Raw genomic sequence first — 20,913 nt, 5'->3', positions numbered from 1 at the left:
ATCTTATAGAACAAATGTGTCTAAACTACATACTATAGAGGATAATGGCTTAAATGCAGGGAATAATTTCCCCACAGGAATTAATACAGGATTCATTTTTATTATGGATCATTAAACACTGGATTTTATCAGGAAAAGCAAGACATTGGCCAGAGTCTGAATACAGGACACATTGCAAATTGTAAAATGAAATAAGCAGTATGCTTTATTTAAATAAATAAGAAGGCCATGAAGGCAAACTCAACGGACAACAACCTTCAGCAGAATAATGTCTATGACATCTGGAAAGAAGTTAAGGTTGCCAACTTGCCAATAACATTAAGATGTCTTCACCATCCCTTATTGGTGGGGCTACTGGTTTGGAAAGTATAGTAGATCTGTGGACTAAACATTATCACGTTATTTTAAACAGCGTTAGGAGTGATTTATGTAATATTGGGGACGTTTCTCTTGACGCTGGTGTGTCTATTACACTCGATAAAGTGCTGTACGTTTTTGGGGAAATTGGCAATGGTTAAAGCACGTGGCCTCGATCAAATAAAATCAGAATTTCTTAAGCACACAAAACGTGGAACTCCAGTGTTACTCACTATGTGTTTATTGCCAATGCATGACATACTTCCTGACTCTAAGCTGAGTGTCATGTTAGTCCCAGTGATCAAAGATAAAACCAGTAGAATATCCAGCAATAAAATATTAAAGAGCCGTGGCTCTAACTAGCGTACTTTCTAAGTTATTATATATTCTAATGATGTACTCCCAATATTTAATGACACGGAGACGGATATTTGATCTGTTGCTGCCACATCAGACCAGGTCGCAACATCCTTTAAGAGAGTCATGAGCATCAGCCGTACGTATGCAGTGATCGCCATTAAAATAAATAGAGGAGTGATGTTTTGAGCCATGAATTAATGTGTGGTACTAATCACATTCATGTGAACTTGCCATCAGACTGCGTTAAATAAACAATTGGAAAATGTCAAGGTTGTTGATATTTATGAATCGTGAGGAGACAGACAACAAAAAACCTTTAATTGCCATTGGGTGAAAATAGACATTATAAATTAAATACAGACAACTTACATATATTGTTGATAAGAGCGTTGTTGTTGATCTTGTGCACGTAACAGGTAATGACGGGTGGCAATGTAGTGCATTTCATTGACAGATAAAGAGGCATTTTAAAAATCATATAATACAACAAAATTTCCACATGTCTTGAAAAGAAATCAACAGTTATTTATGCTTTATAAGCTCTGTGTACGCTGCAGGCGCTGGGACTAAAGCTAACATTATCCATATGTTGGCTCACGTCCTCCAGATGCGTTTTCACACACGTTACTCAGCGTTAACAGCAAGTTGGAAAACTGGAAATAGTTCATGACCTCGGAAAATCTGATAGCAAAGGGACGGACTGGGTATAAAAGGGGCTGCGGTGCAGCTGAGCTGACACCGAGGCTGAGACAACGCAACATGAAGGCTTTCATTCTACTGGCTCTGTTCGCAGCGGCATGTGAGAATGAATATTCCTTTTAAGATGTTCTTTAAAGCAATTTGTCTGTTTTATGAGAGTGTGCAAAAGGTTATTTAAACTTTCTTCAAATATTTCACCTTTTTTATTGCCATCAGTTGCTGCTCCCATCGAGGATGACAAGATCGTCGGAGGCTACGAGTGCAGAAAGAACGCTGTGGCCTACCAGGTCTCCCTGAGCTCCGGCTACCACTTCTGTGGAGGCTCCCTGATCTCCAGCACCTGGGTGCTGTCTGCCGCTCACTGCTACAAGTCGTAAGGACACACATTTCATTTGACGCACACGTCTTCCTCTGTCGTTCTAATAGAACGTTTTGTGGTTTAAGATGAGCAGCATTTTCTTTCAACATGAAATGAGCTACAGCAGAGGTCTTCAACGTTTTTCAAGCCAAGGTCCCCCAAACTGATGGCGAGGTGGAGCAGGGACCCCCTATTCTACGGAGCTTGCTCCGCCATCTTTTATTTTTGAGCTTCACGCTCTTTAGACGTGAGCATAAACGCGATCTGATTGGCTGGTGCCTGCGCTGTCGTATTCACATGAAAGGAGCAGTGAGTGAACCGGTGCCCAGCTTGAGAGCTGCTGAGGGAAGCTGAACGTGTGTGTTGCGCACTGACAGATAACGTCTTCTCCATCAGTTTATCCGTTCGCTACAATATGTTGGATTCATGTTAATGTGTATTTAAAGACCATAAATACAATTCTGATTCTGATTCTGAAGACATTTACATTTGTGGGGGAAAAAATTGTTTTAAAAAATTGTCTTATCAACCAAAAATTTCGCGACCCCCCTGCAGTATCTTCGCGGACCCCTTGGGGGTTGCAGACCCCCTGTTGAAGACCTCTGAGCTACAGGTGCAAAGTCGGGTTGCTTACCTGCTGTTAAAGGCCCGTGTCTCTCTCTGCAGCCGTGTCCAGGTGCGTCTCGGTGAGCACAACATTGCTGTCAACGAGGGCACGGAGCAGTTCATCGACTCCGCTAAGGTCATCCGTCACCCCAGCTACAACAGCGGCAACCTGGACAATGACATCATGCTGATCAAGCTGAGCAGGCCCGCCTCCCTGAACAGCTACGTCGGCACCGTGTCCCTGCCCTCCAGCTGTGCCAGCTCTGGCACCCGCTGCCTGATCTCTGGATGGGGCAACACCAGCGCCACTGGAAGTCAGTAGCACATGCAGTCAGAGCTGCAAAGCACTCAAAGTGCATTGTGGGGGCGGAAACGCTTACATCTGCTCTCCATCTTTCTCTCAAGGCTACTACCCTGATCGCATGATGTGCCTGGATGCCCCCATCCTGAGTGACAGCAGCTGCAGGTCTGCCTACCCTGGACAGATCACCTCCAACATGTTCTGTGCTGGATTCATCGAGGGAGGCAAGGACTCCTGCCAGGTACCAGCGGAAGTCCTCACCACGGTTTCCTAGCGCATCAAACGGTTCAACGTGTCCCCTTACGTTTTGTCCTTTCCACCTGTGTGCTATCAGGGTGACTCTGGCGGCCCCGTGGTGTGCAACAATCAGCTGCAGGGAGTGGTGTCCTGGGGTTATGGCTGCGCCCAGAGGAACAATCCTGGAGTCTACGCCAAGGTCTGCAACTACACCTCCTGGATCCGCAGCACCATGTCCTCCAACTAAAGTCACCTCGGCCATTGGTTGAAGTACAGAAAACGGCATCGTCCATTAAAAATGAATATCAAATACAGCTCATCCATTTGATTTCTTGGCAGAATAAAAGAACTGTACTGAATTGCATCACTACAAACATGATTGACTTCAACGTAAACAAACCACAGATGTTTAAGACAACAGGAAATAAATTGAACTGTAACTAACGTCAGTTAAGTTACTTCTCTTGTCAAGCAATAATGAAATGATATTCATGACACAAATTTCTTCCTAACCTAACATTTAGGATTTTAGGATCTAATGGTTATGAACACAGATTGGCATTCTGTCATAAAATAATGAAGATGTTCACATATAAATACAAAAATGGCCTTTATTGGTATTAAGACAATAACTAAATCAAAGCTTACGTTGAAGCATGAAAAGGCATTTTTCTAAAGATGATAAGGCGTTCAATGTCATCATAAAACACGTCAACAATAGGGCAAGTCTTGATGAACACGTGCAGTTCATGTAGAGCAGAGATTTGCTTTTATGATGTAAATGCATGTCCTTGTTGCAGATGAGACCAATCACCTAAACATTATGAATGACACGTTCACTTGCAGAAGACAAAAAAGGCAAGATTTGAAATATACACATTTAAAACAAAATTCCCATTGGTCATAACGTAAATACCAAGAAAAGAAGTTCAAAGTTATTTTTTCCAGGTCTGCCAAACAAAATAAATTTTCACGGCATCCGGCCCTCTAACCCGCGCAAGGTCCTTTTCGCTGTTACGCAATGAAGATGCCAGAAGGTTAAATGGCAACGTTTTTTTACGGTTATTTCATTTTCAATCAAACAAATCTTATATTATCCCATAATTAACCATTTAAAAATAGTTTATCATTCAAGGGTGTCAATGCACTAAACTTCTTTCTTCTTCATCTTTTTGACACGTGGATGGACAGAAATGTAATTACATAAACTAAATGAAAAAAAAAAAAAAGAAGTTCCTAATTCAGAATCTGTCAGGCATGACAGGATTAATAAATGTCTGTAAACAAATCTTCCAAATGATTTCTGATGCATTTCATTTCCCACAACCTCACCAGGTGTAAACGGACGATATCGGCAGTTCTGTATTTCCGTACACGATCCTTTGTGTTCTGTGAGCACGAAAGGGGAACGTATCTCCACTTAGCTCATCACAACTGGCCTCTAGCGTGCTGCAAATAATGGTGATAAAGGTCTGAAATAACAGCATATGCATCCCCACACACGGCGCACGTCACACCGGCTGCAGACGCCTCATTCGATATGCTGACATTTTGGCTAATGTGTCTTTTCACAGTTCTCGAGGGATGAATTGTTTTTCCGAACGCATTTTCATCTATTTTATCACGACCGGCTTCTGCATCTTGGATCGATTGTGTGCTGCTGGGACGCGTGGGACTTTCATCCAAATCAGGGCCGCTGCCTTTGACGATGGGCATTGTGAGGGCTTGAGGAGACTCTCGCGTTGATCCGTCGGGACATTTGGGTAACGGGCCGAGAGAACCATTGCGGTTTTCCAAAGGATCCGAATGCCACGCGGCCGCGTGGCTGTTGGTGGGCGGGATCAACGTCTCTGTATGATCATCTATGGAAAAATCGAAATCAGAGTCCTTGTGCGTCGAGGGATGGCAAAGCTGGTGAGTGAAGAGCAAATCGAGAGTCTTAAAGCTGCACCTGCACTGCTCACATTGATAAGGCAGAAACACCTTCTTGGGCCGGATCTCAATCCACTGGACCTCGGGGTGCTCGCTCATGTGCTTTTTATACGAATGCACGAACCGAAACCCTTGCCCGCACTGAGGACAGGTGAAGCGTCCGCGCCTCTGTCGGTGGACTCTCTGGTGATGCCACAGCTTCCTCCAGGTCGCCAGGGTCTTGCCGCAACAGGCACACGTGTAACTTTGACCCGCGGCATGCGTGAGCATGTGGGCCCGGAGTCTGCCCATGTGCCTGAACAGGCGCCCGCAGCTCGGGCAGAGATACTTCTTGGGGTCCGAGCGGTTGTCCAGCCTGTTCAACTTGGACACCAGGGGAGCCGGGCGCTTGGCCGTCGACTGGAACGGCTTCTTGGACGCGGCCGAGCGTTTCTTGGGAGCGGCCTGTGGCGCCGTCTTCCGCGCTTCCCTACAATTCGCGCCCGGGGGCGAGGATGCCGGATTGGGTCCCGACAAACAGCGCAGCGACGGCACCGTGTACTGTACCAGCGACATCGTCTCTTGCTCCTTTGCCGAGCTGGAGACGCTGCTCTCTCCGCGGCAACGGCCGCGATGGGCAACGAATTCGGACAGGACGCCAAACAGCTTGTCACAGTACAGGCAGCGGTAAAGGTTCGCCCCCGTGTGGGCTCTCATGTGGCCGTTGAACTCCTGCAGGTGGTCAAAGACATTCTTGCAGATGTGGCACGTGTACGTCAGCGCGGGCCGCGGACGCCGGCTGGGCGGCGAGTCCTCGCTGCTCTTTACAGGTCTGCACCGGTGGTTTTTAGCGTTGCTGTAATGGGTGAACGCTTTCTCACAGCGCGTGCAGTTGTAGCGCTTCACGGACCAGTGTGTCAGCTCGTGAACGCGGAGGAAATAGGCCTGACCGAAGGCTTTGCCACATATGTCACATTTATAAGGCTTCTCTCCCGTGTGGACGCGCACGTGTCTTATGAGGGCCGACTGAAACAGGAATGTTTTACCGCAATATTGGCACACTTTGTTTTCCCTCTTTTCCAGTGAAACGGGTCTATGAAGTCCCTCGCTGTCTTTATAGTCCTTCCTCGCGCTATGTTTGTTGGTTGCGTTGTTCTCAGTGTCCCGGTCCAGCATTTGAGCATGCATTTTCATATGAGAGGAATACTCGGAGCAAGAGAATTTGATCTTGCAAAATGGACATTTCTGATATATTTTGCTCTTTTTGTGTGTCTTGAGATGAAGATTTAAGTTAGAGTTTTTGCTGAAACCTTTGTCACACTCAGGGCATTTGAAAGGTCGTTCTCCTGTATGGACGCGTTGGTGTATGATGAACTGAGATAGAAATTTAAACGTTTGACCACAGTAACCACATTTTAAAAGAGATTTCCCCCCCCTTTTTACATAGTTGACATCAGAGTCGGCCTCCTTGTACTCGTCACCATAGTCTGTATTTTGCAGAGTGTCCTCGCTGCTTTCACGAGCCTCTACAGGCTGCTCGCTCTGCAACACAACGCTCCTTATCCTCCTCCTCCTCTTGCCGCCTCTCTTGCGCCGGAAAGCCCTGTTTGGACCTTGAGCTTCAACTGTGGTGTTGCAACGCAAAGATTTAGGCCCACGCGACTCTGACGAAGGATTTAAATGATCCAACTCGATCTGAATACTCTCAGCTTTCACAGCAGGTGGGACTGCAAACGATTTAGCTGCTTGTTTACGGGACGTTACGACGTCTGCGCTGGAGGACTCGGAGCTCTGCGGACCTTTTGAGGACCCGAGGCTGCTTTTTAATTGGGACTCCTCGCTGCCCTTCATTTCGGCCGGCTGTTTAATGTTCAGAGGGTCATCACAAGGAGTCGGGCTGCTCAAAGAAATGACTTTAGGCCCCGCTGGCTGCGAACCTCCCTGCGGTAATGCGCCTTCCTGCAGTTCCGTGCGCTGCTTTTGCCCTCCTTGCCGGCGGAGGTGACCGGTCTTTCCATCTAAGTCGGTCTCTCGCTCTGGAGCGTTTTCTTCCGGCTGCTTCTTATCGGTCCTCGCTCTCTCCCCACACCTGGTGTTGATGATCAACATTGACGAGGTCTTCGGGGAAACTTCCAGCCGGCACACCTTAGCTGGAACTGGCTGATCAGCCAGTTTAGATCTCCTTCTTTTAATACCTTGAAGGATCAATGTATTACTTTGTTCTGTCACCTCAGTTGGCTTGGCGTCTACGCTGCGTTCTGATTCTTTTCTTTTTCTCTGAGGCGTTTCTTCCTGCGGTTCACCTCTACTCCTCAGCCGCCCCGCAGGACCTGTAGCATTATTCACCGAAGCAGCCGGAGGAGCCTCGGCAGCAGCAGCAGCAGCAGCAGCAGCAGCCTTAACAACCATCGTTTCAACTACTACCATCGCCTTTTTTCTTGGTCTGCCTCTTTTTCTCTTTGTCAGCACAGGGACACCATCTTGTCCCTTCCCATCAGCAACAACAGGAAGACCGGGCATCTCGTTGTGAGGTGAACTATTGGTTACGGGGCCGTCTCTTGGTAAAGGAATTGTTGTGCTGATCTCTTTATGTTGAACTGCATCATGAACAGCCAAAGACAGATTGTTTTTGCCTTCAGTCAGGGGCGCTTTGATTTTGCGCGGGCGGCCGGGCTTCCTGCGGACGTCTACAGGGTGTCCGTGATTGTCTGTAGTCGAGCTGCACACGATCGCAGGCGGTTGAGACTTTCCCTCCATCCCTGCCTGTAGAGGCGCGTGCTCCCCGCGCTGACAGTCTTCTCCGCCTGCTGTCCGAGAGTCGGCTCGGCCGTCCGGCTCCACGCGCCCCGATGAGTGGGATTCAGGCGCGGGTTGAATCAGCGCTGCTGCTTTCATTTCCCCGCCCCGCTTAGAGTCCACGTCTTCCTCACGGCCGCTCTCGTGTCCGGGTGTCTGTGAGAGAAAAAAGTAAAGTGCACAATGTCATTTTTTTAAATAAAAAAGCACATTTAAAAAGCAAACAGATGTATCCCTCAAAATACAGTAAAGGGTACAATTAAATATTAACATATGTTTACTTCAATTCTTTAAGACGTGTCTTCCCTTAAACTATATGTTGTAGGACCCACATAAAACGAAAAACACGGTTTCCTGTTCACTTAAATAGTCTGAATGTGATATACACTATATATATATATTCAGAAACAATACCACAAGAAAGAAGCAAGATAGTTCTTAAAAATCCGTCAAGTTTAAATGCCTTAATGTTAAAATATTTGGTCGAACCAGAAACTACTATATACTGAAACAGACATAACTTTGAGAGCGATACTTCTATTTTAGCTTTCACTAACTACCTGCTTGCAGTCCGACGGCGCGTGAATAGAGTTGAGAGGACGCGATGCCACAGACGTTAAATCAGAGACTGTACTTTGGTCACCGCTTGCTCTGCTGAAGGACATTTTACTCCCCATGTCAAGCGTCTGTGAATTAAACAAGTCACACGGAGGCTAGAACTCATAAAAACAGTACGGCGTATTCTTACAGAAATCGCCACGCAATAACTCAAAACCAGACTCGCTCACCTCGTATTGTCGTTGGCTCGAACACACCCCATGCTTCGCTTCCTCGCTATGACCTCGCTATGACCTCGCAGAGGACGGCTGCATTACGAGTGTTGGAAGCTAATAAAGCGCGTCCTCCAAATCTCCTCCAGGCGAGGGAAGTCGTTTCATGCCACACTGACCAATCCGCAATTCAAGCACAGGCTGGTCCTCGGTGCAAATCTGGAAATGTCACAGGGAATGTTTAGAATTTAGTGGTGCAGATCGATGCTGGATTAACAGAAATAGAGTTATTGCCAAATGAAAACTCTGTCTGGAGAGATGAGCCACGTAGCAGATGGGTGATTCACTTAATCTCTCATCTCTGGTGGGAAGCAACTAAAGTCATTAACTCAACAACTACACTCACAGTGAGTGAGTCAGTCAACATCACTACATTTCTGAGCAGAATATTGCACTTATTTCTACTACTTAGGATGTTTTTTTTCAACAGAAAACAATCTGCCCGAATGTTCATTTACGATATTACATTAACTCTTTCGCCACCAGCTAAAGCAGTGAAATGCTGCTGATAAATCAATCAGAAATAACAATCCAATAATGGAATTGCACAACACTATTACAATGCATTAAAGTAAAATAGCAAGTCTCAAAGAAAGTGCAGGTTTAAGCAAGTGAGCCACATCTAACCCCGACGGTATGACGTTAGAGTCAAATGAACCGTGTGCAGAGGGACAGTGGTCGCTGGGGTCTCTCCTGCAGACACCTCTCACTTGATGAAGTCTGCTTGATGCACTGAGCAAATGGCTTTTGTTCGGGATCGCCATTGCTCACACGTGACTTTACTCAGAGATAAACTACCCCCAACGGATCACCGTACACTTCAACACACGGACGACCCAACAGACGGTGTCATTCATATCAATCGCCAGTTACTATAGAAAGCGACGCGGTGTAATGGAGGCGTTATCTTCTGCTGGGCCACATTGCTGGCCCATGTATTCAACGTCACAGGCCACCAGAAGCTAACCGATAACAACAATGTCAGCTCATAGCACTTTACTCACAGCCGGTCGCGCGTACGTGAGATATATACGGTTGGTAACGTTAGCAAACACAAACCGCTTGCCTGAGGAGAACCGAGGGTGTCTCTGCGTAGCCGCTGATCGATCTGCTAGCATCTGTTAGCTCAAAGCTAACATACGCGCTGTCGGCGCGTGGATGTTTGGCACTTCATCCACACACTTTGGCAGTTCGCGAATTGTTGTGGGAGCGGATCCGCAGGTTCGGACCCCGCGTTCTCTTCTTTTGAACGTTGCTGCAGCGAGCCACTCGATATCCGAACACAAAGCAACCAGAAGGCGTCACTCAAGGCGAGCGCAGGAATGGGTGCTTCAGGTGATGTGGGAAACTTGGGAACTGTGATTTGTTCAGCAGAATTAACTACCGAAACACGGCGCTAAATGTCAAACGCTTACGTTTAAGTTGACTTGAAAGTAAAATCCGTATGCACAGCGCAATGTTTTGTTTGTAGATAAACTATCGCATCTCAGAGTTCGGTGCAACTTCCGTGAACATCATCCACACAATGGGATTCGAGTTTATAATCAAACTGTCCTTGAATGCCGCAGCGTTTCGAGATATTTACCTCATCATGAAAGGATATGAACACAGGGCCTGGTTCTTGATTTGAAATGGCCCCATGCATGTATGTAAGAGAGCGGGCCCCTCTGCTGGAACTTGGGGCCTTAAGACAGATGACAACTATGCAACAGACAACTATGGATATGTAGTTTCCACAGTAAAGAATAGAGATGCCATAATCATGTTAGAAATAAGGCATCAAAAGATATATTTTAGGATTCTAGATTATCAATTCTTTTACAGCGATGCATATTCTTACTGCCAATGTACTGTTCAAGCATTTTATATAAACCTGTGAAATACAAGTGAAGTATTTGCACTTCAAGTAACGACAAATAAAAAGCACTCACTTTAATAACTTGCATTATCCCATAAACACACACCCAATCAAATTGAAAATATGGTTTAATACAACATTATACTGCATTCGTGAAGTCCGACAAAAAGACGAAAAGTCGTAGCTGTCAATTCCAACAGCCTCAAAACACATTTGTGAGCCTAACAAAAACATACATATAAAAAAATAATATACTGTGCTTGACTATCCCACCAAATATGGGTAAATCAGGCACATGACCTGTTGATTAACTTCACAGATTTATATTTTTCTACAACAATTTCAGGGGCACCATTATTGAACCGTTTACAAAACTGACAAAATAAATCCAGCTTAATTAAGATGCATGTTTGTTGCCACAAGTAATCCTATACTAAGTTTTCTTCCAAAGATTGGACACAGCCAGAAAGCCTTGTGTTCCTGTACATTGCTGCTAAATATGTAGATGCTCTTCAAACACGATGGACTTTATGCCCTTGGTCCACGATGGGCAAAATATTTGACCTGCAAATTAGATTGGCTTCCCCAGTTGTGTCAAGTCTTAATGGGGACCGATGAAGTTACTTGGTAGATCATCTCAGCAGATTTGTCTGGCCCGCTTTCAACTATGTAACAATCGTCGTCCATATTCCCTCCTGTTTTCCCGTTCAGAGAACCCGCCCCTTGCACTTTGTCCAGACCGGCAGCCATCACTTTGGTTTTCTTGAAATTACCAGAAACTGGAACCCCAAGCTTCACGTTAGCTGCACTGGGACCAGTCACTCCCTTTAGTCTGTAATGCCCTTTTGCACCTCGCACCTGCTTTGCCATAAACTCATGGGCCTTGGCACATTTGTGCCTTTGCAGCAGCTGAGCGGTTTCAAAAAGCAGATGACAAACTCGACATGGGAAGCCACTTGATGCAGAGGATGTCTGCATCAGTTTGCTAGGTATACCTGGTGCAGACTGTGTGGGCCTCCTAAACTGGGCGGAGGGAGCAAACCCATTACTGCTTCTATTGAACGTACTGGGATGTGGACTACGACTCATCGATGGAAGGGGGGCCGTGATGTAAGACTTTGATGAGTCAGGTTTCTGGCGCCTTCCCTGCATGGAATGTAACACATTAAGCCTGTGCTTGTTTCTATTGTATGTACTCATTTTCTGATTTTCCAACTGCAGGGTGGAAGGAATTAGTGGGGACCGACTGCCTTTACTGGCTGCGCTGGGATTCTGGCTTTTGAACTGCATATAGGAACCGGGCCACGGCTCTGAGACACCAGGACTCCTGTCTGCACAGGCTACATTTGCCATCTTCAACCCGAGCGGTTTTGCAGTGATGATTCTGAATTTGGTAGTAAGGGTGTTGGGTGCTTTACAAACATGAAAGCGAGGCACTAACTTTTTGCTGGAGAGCAGCAGCCCACATCCTATACAGCCAGCAACTTTATCCGTCACATGGGAGCTGTGGTGAGAAATGAGAGAAGACCGTGTTGTAAAACACTGCCCACATTTGGCGCATATGTAAGGCTGTGTCTTGTTGAATTTGCGCATTGTTTGCACCAGCACAACAGGCTGGTAAAGTGTCCAGAGATCCACTGTGGGCGAACCTACACCCGCAAAAATATTCGCCACATCTTTTTCGTGGGGATTCGGGGGCAAAGAGGTGTGTGACACAGAGTGCTGCAGTTGAGGCACTTGAGAGATCTGCTTAGACCTCGGCTTCGCCGGCAAATAGGTCGATGGCGCATTCCAGACAACCTGGCCGCTCTGTAGCCGATTCAGCTGCTCCTCCTCTTCTATGCGCTTCTCAATTCTGCGCTTCTTTATTGTTCCATGATCGAGCACTTGGTGGCCTGGTTCGTGTGTAGTGCTGTGATCCAGCATGCGGCTGTACTCTACGAACTCCGTTCCACAGGAGCAGATGTGACTCGCCGCGGAACAGCTGTGTGCCTCGAGGCTTCTCCGGTTTGCAAAGATCTGCTCACAGCTGAAGCAAAAGCGTCCGGCGTCCATCAGGTCTCTGCCGAGGCCGTCTTCCAGGATGCTGCGTCTCCCTCTCTCCATCGCCCGGCCGGCTTTGTTCTCCCGTTTGCGGGGAGCCCCTCTGGAGCTGCTTTGCTGTTGGAAACGAGCAATTGTAAAAATGAACACTGGCCAAATTGCTACATTACTTAACGTCAACTTAGTGGTTTAATGGCGACTGATGCTAGCTGAACAGGGAGCTAAGTCACTTAGGCTAACCATTACACACAACGCAATTCTAAGCTAAAAAAGGGAGGAATCGGCGATTTACGGTTTCACTTGAATAGTATTTAACTTTTCGCACGACTTGACGAGACGGATACATAAAGTCTTAAACTTATTATCGGTGCAAAATTACCTCCTAACTAACGTTAGCTTATTTTATCCTGCAAGCGTCGGCTGTGTAATGCATAAAATAGTCATCCGTCCGATTAACGTTAATAGGGCGGCATGTTTATTGTATTATTCTTCCACAATGCGTAATACTCCGGGGAAAATATGTGTGCAAGGCAATTCATTTAAGTTCTTATGTTAAACGCGCCCTTGCCCGCTTTAAAAACTAGCATGCTAGCGTTAGCCTCCACTAGCTCACAAAAAATGACGTTAGCCTACCTTCACATCGATCTGTGTCGCCGGGTTTGACAGCCTGCTATATCCGTGCAACGAGCCGCAATTAGCTTGTCGATTGTCGTTTTGTGAAACCGCAAAATACAAACAAAAAATCGCGCTAACTTGCCGGTGTAGAGAAACGAGTAGGTGCCAATTAGCCACACCGAAAAAACAAGAGGAAAGACTCCGATTCTTCTTCTTCTGCGAATGGCGCGCTTCTACCCGGAAGCATCCGGGATTCGCGTCGCTACAGCGACATCTGCTGGTCGAGAGACGCGTTTGAAGGCTCCTGAACACAATCAAGAGTCGTAACAGTGGTTGTTGAATGCATTTCCCACAGGCTAAATCGAAAAGCCAAACTATCTATCAGTCGCCTTTAAGGGGTTTTGTGTTAACACGTTTTCTGGTGTGAGCAGTTTTATTTCAATGTATATATTTCATTGCAATTAAACTGACCATTACATTTTTCCATTTTATAGTATACTGGCTGCTTACACGTATCCCATCTCCCCAAATCAAAAAATTTGATCAATACTTGTGAGAAGAAACAAATTCATTTACTATGTACTAGTGTAAGAGTAGTATTCAAATAAACATTTAAATACTTGTAAATCAACATTATGGCTGTGTTAGCACGCCAGCTCTGAAACGACTTCTTCCTTATAAACATGTGGAAAAAAAATGGACAAAATAGTTTTTCATTGCTGGATTATTGATTGTCACCACTCGGCACATACATTTTTAAAACTGTAAAGATTAGGAAATAAAGTCTGACCCCATTTACCATGTCAGTTGATGCCATGTTTAATGTATCATACATTCTAGATTCAAAGATAATCAAAAACCAGAAGACACAAAGTCAACTTGGAACTCTTAGAGGCTCCAGGATGCTTTGCCCAGTTTGTAATTCCGCCCTGACAGAAAAACTATACATTGCTCATTGGTTTGCATACGGTCTGTAAATAATCTGGAGACAAATGTATCAAATTAAATAAAAAAATGCTCGCTCAACATTAACTCAATGAGATTAATTTCTTATTTAAATTAAATTCATGATATTGCAGATTAAAACTGTGAACCTGACAAAGTACCTATTCAACCCTTTACATGGAACCCATGGCTCATCTAAGAAATCCCTTACATTTAGTAATTTGTATTTAAACTGTAATAAATAGCTGATAAAAAAATATCAATGCAGTTTTTCACTATGGATCGGCATTTAGGAAAAAAAAACATGCATTTAATTCCACCATACTATTGGCTTGGACTAAAACAAGTTCTATACCACTGTCTTCTGGATGAGACATTTTTATTCAGAAAAAATATATCTGTACGAGTAAAATGTAGAAACAAAACAGGTTTGGCTGCAAAGAGAGTTGATCCTGGCTTGAATTTAAGATCACAGGTCTCATAACCATTTTTTTTTTAAATGGCTGGTTTATTAATACCAGGAACAACAATTGGCTATATCTAAAACCCGGTGACAGGTTTGTGACCAAATATCAAGTAACCTTTACAAAATAATGTAGCTATGTAATAAAACATGATTTACATGTTAAAGAAAACGAGCCAACAGCGGCGAGCTACACTAAGATACTCAAAACAAAAACACTCAGCTGTACAGAAAACTACAATTGGCACATGTGTAAAGAACAAGCTATGAAAACATGTTATATTCTATGTGCACCACTCCCATATAGCAGATCATTTTTTGTTGTTGTCATTAAGTAGTTAGCTGTTCGTGAGTTACGGGCTTTGTGTCTCCAGCCATGATACGATGAATCCTCCTGCGGTGGTTTTTGAGGGATTTCACGTTGGGGTACGTGCCCTGACAGACATCACAGCGGTGCGCCTCAGTCTGCTTATGAGTCAGCAGGTGTTTCTGTAACCCGTCCACGGTGCCAAACCAGCGAAGACAAACAGGGCAACGCACCGGCTTGATGGCGGGCTTGCAAGCCCCGCTCCTCTGGTGAAACATGAGGCTGATTGAGTTCGGGAAGTCCGCGTTGCAGTGGGAACAGTGGTACATCTTGGGCTGGTTAGTGGCCCGCACACCTTTGCATCTATTCCACAACAGGTGCCTCCGAAGGGAACAGCGAGTGGCGAAAGTGTTATTGCACCGCGCGCACATGATGCGCTGCTGCTTCTTCTTCGTCGGATTCGCAGCTTGCACTGCGCGCGCTTGCTTGGGCTGAGGCTGATCCGCAGGCCGAGAGGGCTGCTGCTTAAATCGAAGCAGCAGAGGTTGCGACCGCTGTGGCTGAATTCCCTTCAGCAGCTGGTGGTGAGGATGCATGTGGATCTGCAGGTGGACTTCATAGTCCGCCCAAGAATTCACGGTCTCGCCGCACGTCGGACACGTGTAGGATTCCTGCGCATGCTTCTGCAGGTGCTCCAGGAGGAGCCTCGGGGAGGTAAATCCGACCCCACACTCGCACGTCACCCTCCTCGGAAGCACCGAGGGCAGAGACATGATGCCCCAGTTGCCTCCGTCGTCGTCCTCCTTGGTCTGACAGTCCGTCGCAATGCCAGACACAGCCGGCTGCTCCTCCGTCCGTCCGTCCGCCTTTCCGCCAGCATCCATTGTTCGTAGCAGCTGACATCTCCTTCTGTGAACCATCATGTTATCTTTGCGGTTAAAGCTCTTGCCGCAGACAAAACAGGCAAACATCGGCTTCATATTGTTGCCAGTTAGCGGCGCGGCGCCCTGAGCGCCACTCAGCGTGGCGGGTCCGCGTAACCTGAAGCCGCACAGTCGTAGATGGCGCCTCAGAGTAGACGGGCGGCTGTAGGTTTTCTGGCACCGGTTACAGGGGTAACGCCTCACACCGCCCCTCACAAAGTAGCGCAGGCTGGGGACGGTCGTCTCTGTGGACTTCGCTTGTGTGTCATTACCAGCATTATTGGTGGAGCCCAGCACCTCAAGTTCATCATCCAAGGGCATTGTCCACTCGCCTTCGTCGCTGTCCTCTTCCTCACATTCTGATGCATCCCAGCTGCTGTTCTCTTGTCCTTGTTGGAGCGACACCCCGCACAGAGAGGCATCGTTCTGCGCCTGGTTCATGGACGAATTGGAGTAGAAAGGTGAGAAGCTTTTTGCCGAATGTGTCCAGGCCAACTCTGAAACCGCAGACTGCAGTGAATTTGGAGACGTCGCTTCTACCTTGATGTGACTAAGCCTGGTAGCGTCGGTGCCCACGGCGACACTCTTGTTGAGTTGAGATCCGGCTTCGATCCCTGCATCTGTTCTGTCTTCGCTGTTTGACCTTAATACTGGCCTTTTCTGAAAAGCTGGACTGGCGTGTGGATAAGGGGCTGAGCCTGGGCCCTGACACTTGTGCATTTTGAGGTTCCACCTGCGTGCATAGTTGTGCTTGCACAATGGACAAAAGAAGACTTTTTTTGAGTTGTTTAGACTGTGGAATGGCACAATTTTTTGTGGGAAAGAGCTTGATGGCGACATGGTTTTGTTTCCTAACTGAGGGCATACGTGATTGTCAGGTAAAGGCAGCCGCCCAATAATGAGCTGTTTGCAACGACGGCAGCATTTAATCCTTTCTTTTTTGTGCAAAAAATGATGCTCGGCCAGTTTGTCTAAATTTTGAAAGACCCTTCGACAGCGGCCACATTGATATTCCCCATATATGCCATTACTGAAGGGAGCCATGAGCTTTTGACGGGTTTCAAGGACCACAACAGGGGAGAAAGTCTTTGTCAGAGAGACAACCCTTTTCTTACTGCCCTCAAGAATTTTGCTGATGGATGGAGCTTTCGTCTTAATACCAGGTTTTGCAAGCAGTCGCCTCAACTGTGTTATCGACAGATCGTTTATCGAAGACACTTCAGTTTTTGCAACTGGTGTTATATCAACAGGGACAACTTCTTGTTTGGGGGTAATTGTGTTATTGTTTTGATTTTGCAAGAGAGGGTTTTGAAATCGGTTCATGTACGCTGATGCCAACAACTTCATTAGGGGTTTATTTATGGACAAACTCTCCCCCTTCTTTCTGCTGGGAACGGAATTTGTTTTGTCTAGCAAACTATTGTCCTCTACAGTCTCCGCTGGTTGCTCTGCTGGGGCTGACATGGTCTCAAGTTGTTTCTCACTGGGATCTTGAGGAGGCTTACACTGGCCTTGAGGAGCGGTTGCTATGGAAGTGACATCCTCCAGGCTTAAATCGGTTTTGTGGTCTGCCAATATGGGTAGTTTGACATCTGGAAACCTTGAGGTAGAAGGGCAACTAATCACCAAAGATGACTGAGTCGCAGTTGGAATGAATGATAGATGCTGGGAAGGAAAGACTTTATCACAATCTGCTCCACCAGAAAGAACACTATTACTGTCCAGAGGTTGCAGAAACTGTGGTTGAGATTCATGTAATCGCTTATGCTGCAGCATAAGACTGAAGTCCTGAAACTCCTCTCCACAATCACAAATAAAAAAAGAAGGAGAATGGCTATCAGGCAAGCGTGTCGGTGGACTGAGCTGCTCACCAGAAGAGTCCATACTACCAAACAGTATTTCACGCTGGCTGTTGCTAGGCTGTGAAGGGGCAGGGACCTTGGAGAGCGCTCCGGCATGAGTTGCCTGATGTACAAGCAAGGAGGCCAGTCCAGTGAAGGTAGCTGAACATGCCACACAACGATACACTTTGGGGGTTGAAGTACTTCCCTGTAACCCAAGCATCATGGCAGCCAAACGTATAAGGCAATCCAGGTGTTGTGGCAAGGCAAGGAGGTTGCCTGTAAATCACAAACAGCATACACAAACGTTATGTTACCAAGAAAGAGTGGAAATACAATTTTAACATGAAAAAAATAAGCACAAAATCCTTTAACCTTTTGAACGAATTTTCATCTACTTCTTTCTCATTCATTTCACTAATAAATGATGTTGGAACATGGTTACACTAGAAACTATTGCATTATTATTTCATATTTTTTAATTTCCAATAAACCATATGAGAAGCAATTCATTTGTGTCTTGAGATATCACAATTTCACATTCCCACCAAAAGATATGTTTAGGTGAGTGTTTAGCAACATTTCCCAGCTGGAACAATGATACCTAATTTGGCCCCTTTTTTGGAGTCCTAAATTCATATGCATAGATAAAGGAAAGACTCTGTGCTGCCTTGGCTTGAATTTTCTGCCAGCGTCTAACTCAACAGAGCAACTATAAGCTGCCCTGGATGCTGCACTGCGCCGCCTGCCCATGGGGCAGTAAATCCATCTGGTCTTTCTGCAGAAGATGAGATCACAGCTGCAAACTTTGGCATCATTTCCACTGGCTTTCTACATCATGCTTAGCTTCCCTATGACCAGGTGCATTTACACACCTGCAGGGGAAAATCATGCAGACATGCACTGCAGTGCTCATGGCTCTGAGCGGAGGCCTAACCATGGCAGGCATTTCCTGCCATCAGAAATAATTCATAGGGCATACATACATGGAACACATTCAGATTTATTTAACTAAAGGAAAACGTATCCTGTTTTCTCATCTGTTGCCCCCAAAATAAATACACACACATATAACCAATATGAAAAGATGATAAAAACAATTGATGCATTGATTATTATTTGAACCTTACTGTCCTGTTGACCAGGAGGGAAGCTAGTTTAAAATAACGATTAACGTCATATTCGTTGAAATATTCAAAATCTCTCCAACTATGTGCAACGTGTTGCTTAGAGGCTTGAATTATCTGATTAAGCCAACGACAACCAGGTACAGCACAAACAACCGTACACACGGCGGGACCCGAACACAGAACCACACACACTGCCAAGAAAAAAACAACAAAGTAGCTAGTTAGCTAACGTTACCTCCAGAATACTGGCGACCGCAAGCGAACACAACGTTAGATTGCTAAACTGACCACAATGCAGGGACGTGGTCCCTCCCATCGCGTCTAAAGTTAACGTTTTAATAAGACGTAACGTTTTTATCGCAAGTAGCCTGAGCACTAGTCACCGGCTACGGTTTGCTAGCTCGTCACCCGAGCCCAACCACACTCGCAAGCCCGCGGTGCTGCTGATCCATGGCAGAAGGGATGCTAACGGGGAGCTAACCAGGGCGAAGGCCGGAGGACGGAGTAACGTAAGGGGGCCACCGCAAGCTAACGTTAGCTACCTGGTCAAATGGAGCAGACTCTCCCACACAATGGCCAACCGTTCGTTTACCTTCACACACTACTCACCAGCCTCGGGGCAATTAGCGTGTTATGCTCAGTGACAGGGCTGGAGGACACGAGATGCCCCCCTCAGCAGACCGCTGTAGGTTAACGTCGCCCTGCTCGGTTCTGTCGTTAACAATTGTGATGCTGTGCCAAGAGGCAGCGAGCCGGGAGGAGAAGCAGCAGCAGCAGGCGCGGAACAGACCCACTCAAGGCGTTTGCACTACGCATGCGCACCTCACCCGATCCCGGTGTGGGCGATTCCCCGTGGGTGCGCTCCGCGCCGTTGCTGCGCTGCGGCCGCAGTGGAAAAATGCGGGTCATGTGACCGGGTCCATCCATTGAAACACTGAAGGCAAACTTGTCTCATGCGAACTTAAATAAGAGCGTACTTCACACTCAGCAACCTTTGTTGGTATTATCACAATGTTTGCCACATGTTTAACATAAAACCAAGTGTTTTCCCAAGGCGGCCAAGATGCACACCTCTGTCAAATATTGTTGTACATTTTATATAATAGTATTTTCAAACTTCTCACTTATTCTACTTGATGTAGTATTGTCTTTCAGACACATGTTCAGGCACAATAAATCCGTTTTTGTCATATAGATTCAGGTTAAAAAAACTACAGCATGCAAGTAGTTCACTAAAGTGTACTACAGTATTTTAGTAATATTTAAATATTATCTAAAATGACTATCTGCTAATCACAATTTATAAATGGACGTTCCTTGTTTTCATTTATGTAAAGCAAACTAAATTGCCAGTGTGTGCAAATTGTTCTAAAAAGGAACTTCCTACGGCTTATTAGAGATTAGTTAAAAATCTAATAGCAATAAAGAAATACTACTGTTAATTTTGACGTAGCAATAGAGAAATACTACTGATAATTTTGACGTATCAGTTTGTCTCACAGCGTTTTTCTAGTGATTGCTTTACGGGGCGCCGGGGAGAAACACACTTGTAGGCCCTTGTGTTTTCCATATACAATGAGCCACGTTTAGGCGCATAATTGCATTAATAGTCTTGCATAGAAAGGAAACGTATTAACAAGACACTAAATTAAATTCATGGTCTATCAAATTTTATGGTCCAAGAACAATGCTCACAAAAAAGTTTACCATATCAGTTATGTGAAAACTAATGGCCTAAAACTAACTACGTGGGGCCTCTATTGGGCTGTCTTTGATCTCATTTGACCATAATTAATTACATTACATTACATTACAGGTCATTTAGCAGACGCTTTTATCCAAAGCGACTTACATTACACTTTTTCACATTTTTGCCCGGGGAGCAATTAGGGGTTAGGTGTCTTGCTCAGGGACACTTCGACATGGAAGATGGGGCAGCCTGGAATCGAACCACCAACCTCGTGCTTCCCAGCACACCTTCTCTAACCCCTGCGCCACGACGATATTAATATGTTATTAATATATTATATTATTAATATGTCGATTAATAATCAACATATTAGTTATTTCATTATAATAAAATGAATATAAGTTGACATGTTAGGTTGACCTACTTTATCTCACATTTTAGATTTGTATTGTAAAAGAATTGTTTGTAATATTAAAAAATAATGTTCTTAAAACTTGACTGAGGGATATCTACTATAAAAAGGCTAGAAGTTCAATTATATATAAGAAACCAAATAAACTACTACATTTAATTAAATATTTTTGGAGGGGGCTGCTGTTAAAAAGGGAAACCACAAGCTCAGATGGGTATTCGGCATCAAACC

The 20,913-nt window shown here is 45.5% G+C and overlaps 3 protein-coding genes across 10 annotated transcripts; 1 reads left to right on the top strand and 2 right to left on the bottom strand.

Moving 5' to 3' along the window:
- The first annotated feature begins 1,431 nt into the window (after window positions 1-1,431).
- Window positions 1,432-3,232, top strand: LOC120811144 (trypsin-3). The gene is made up of 5 exons (XM_040166334.2): window positions 1,432-1,516; window positions 1,633-1,789; window positions 2,441-2,694; window positions 2,786-2,922; window positions 3,016-3,232. Exons 1-5 carry the CDS (start codon window positions 1,477-1,479, stop codon window positions 3,163-3,165), a joined length of 738 nt encoding a protein of 245 aa, XP_040022268.1. The 5' UTR covers window positions 1,432-1,476; the 3' UTR covers window positions 3,166-3,232.
- Window positions 3,233-3,511: 279 nt separating this feature from the next.
- On the bottom strand, window positions 3,512-13,318 carry LOC120811113 (uncharacterized). Of its 5 annotated transcripts, none has more exons than XM_078095184.1 (5): window positions 12,990-13,318; window positions 9,522-12,473; window positions 8,414-8,614; window positions 8,186-8,311; window positions 3,512-7,781 (listed from the first exon to the last, which is right to left on the bottom strand). In XM_078095184.1, exons 4-5 carry the CDS (start codon window positions 8,300-8,302, stop codon window positions 4,347-4,349), a joined length of 3,552 nt encoding a protein of 1,183 aa, XP_077951310.1. In that variant the 5' UTR covers window positions 8,303-8,311; window positions 8,414-8,614; window positions 9,522-12,473; window positions 12,990-13,318; the 3' UTR covers window positions 3,512-4,346. The 5 variants fall into 5 exon arrangements, with proteins under 5 accessions (XP_077951310.1, XP_040022213.2, XP_040022215.2 ...); XM_040166279.2 differs by having other exon boundaries at window positions 9,515-12,473; window positions 12,990-13,313; XM_040166281.2 differs by lacking the exon at window positions 8,186-8,311 and having other exon boundaries at window positions 9,515-12,473; window positions 12,990-13,313.
- Window positions 13,319-13,774: 456 nt separating this feature from the next.
- Window positions 13,775-19,572, bottom strand: LOC144389678 (uncharacterized). 4 transcript variants are annotated; one of them, XM_078095188.1, is made up of 3 exons: window positions 19,408-19,572; window positions 16,150-17,729; window positions 13,775-16,041 (listed from the first exon to the last, which is right to left on the bottom strand). In XM_078095188.1, exons 1-3 carry the CDS (start codon window positions 19,505-19,507, stop codon window positions 14,710-14,712), a joined length of 3,012 nt encoding a protein of 1,003 aa, XP_077951314.1. In that variant the 5' UTR covers window positions 19,508-19,572; the 3' UTR covers window positions 13,775-14,709. The 4 variants fall into 4 exon arrangements, with proteins under 4 accessions (XP_077951314.1, XP_077951316.1, XP_077951313.1 ...); XM_078095190.1 differs by lacking the exon at window positions 19,408-19,572 and adding an exon at window positions 19,190-19,376; XM_078095187.1 differs by having other exon boundaries at window positions 13,775-17,729; window positions 19,408-19,570.
- Window positions 19,573-20,913: the final 1,341 nt, after the last annotated feature.

The sequence above is a fragment of the Gasterosteus aculeatus genome, chromosome 20 (assembly GCF_964276395.1).
Source record: "Gasterosteus aculeatus chromosome 20, fGasAcu3.hap1.1, whole genome shotgun sequence".
Taxonomy (NCBI): domain Eukaryota; kingdom Metazoa; phylum Chordata; class Actinopteri; order Perciformes; family Gasterosteidae; genus Gasterosteus; species Gasterosteus aculeatus.
Note: the sequence above shows the minus strand (reverse complement) of the source record. Positions and strands in the feature narration are given on the sequence as shown.

Bases quoted from the DNA above. Each gene is read 5' to 3' on its own strand.
- LOC120811113 (XM_078095184.1), bottom strand. From the start codon at position 8,302: ATGGGGAGTAAAATGTCCTTCAGCAGAGCAAGCGGTGACCAAAGTACA. The intron at 7,782-8,185 runs GTAGTTAGTGAA...TTTCTCTCACAG, and splicing joins CGCCGTCGGACTGCAAGCAG to ACACCCGGACACGAGAGCGG.
- LOC120811144 (XM_040166334.2), top strand. From the start codon at position 1,477: ATGAAGGCTTTCATTCTACTGGCTCTGTTCGCAGCGGCAT. The intron at 2,695-2,785 runs GTCAGTAGCACA...CTTTCTCTCAAG, and splicing joins CAACACCAGCGCCACTGGAA to GCTACTACCCTGATCGCATG. The intron at 2,923-3,015 runs GTACCAGCGGAA...GTGTGCTATCAG, and splicing joins GAGGCAAGGACTCCTGCCAG to GGTGACTCTGGCGGCCCCGT.
- LOC144389678 (XM_078095187.1), bottom strand. From the start codon at position 19,507: ATGGATGGACCCGGTCACATGACCCGCATTTTTCCACTGCGGCCGCAG. The intron at 17,730-19,407 runs GTGAGGTGCGCA...TGTGATTTACAG, and splicing joins ATCGCCCACACCGGGATCGG to GCAACCTCCTTGCCTTGCCA.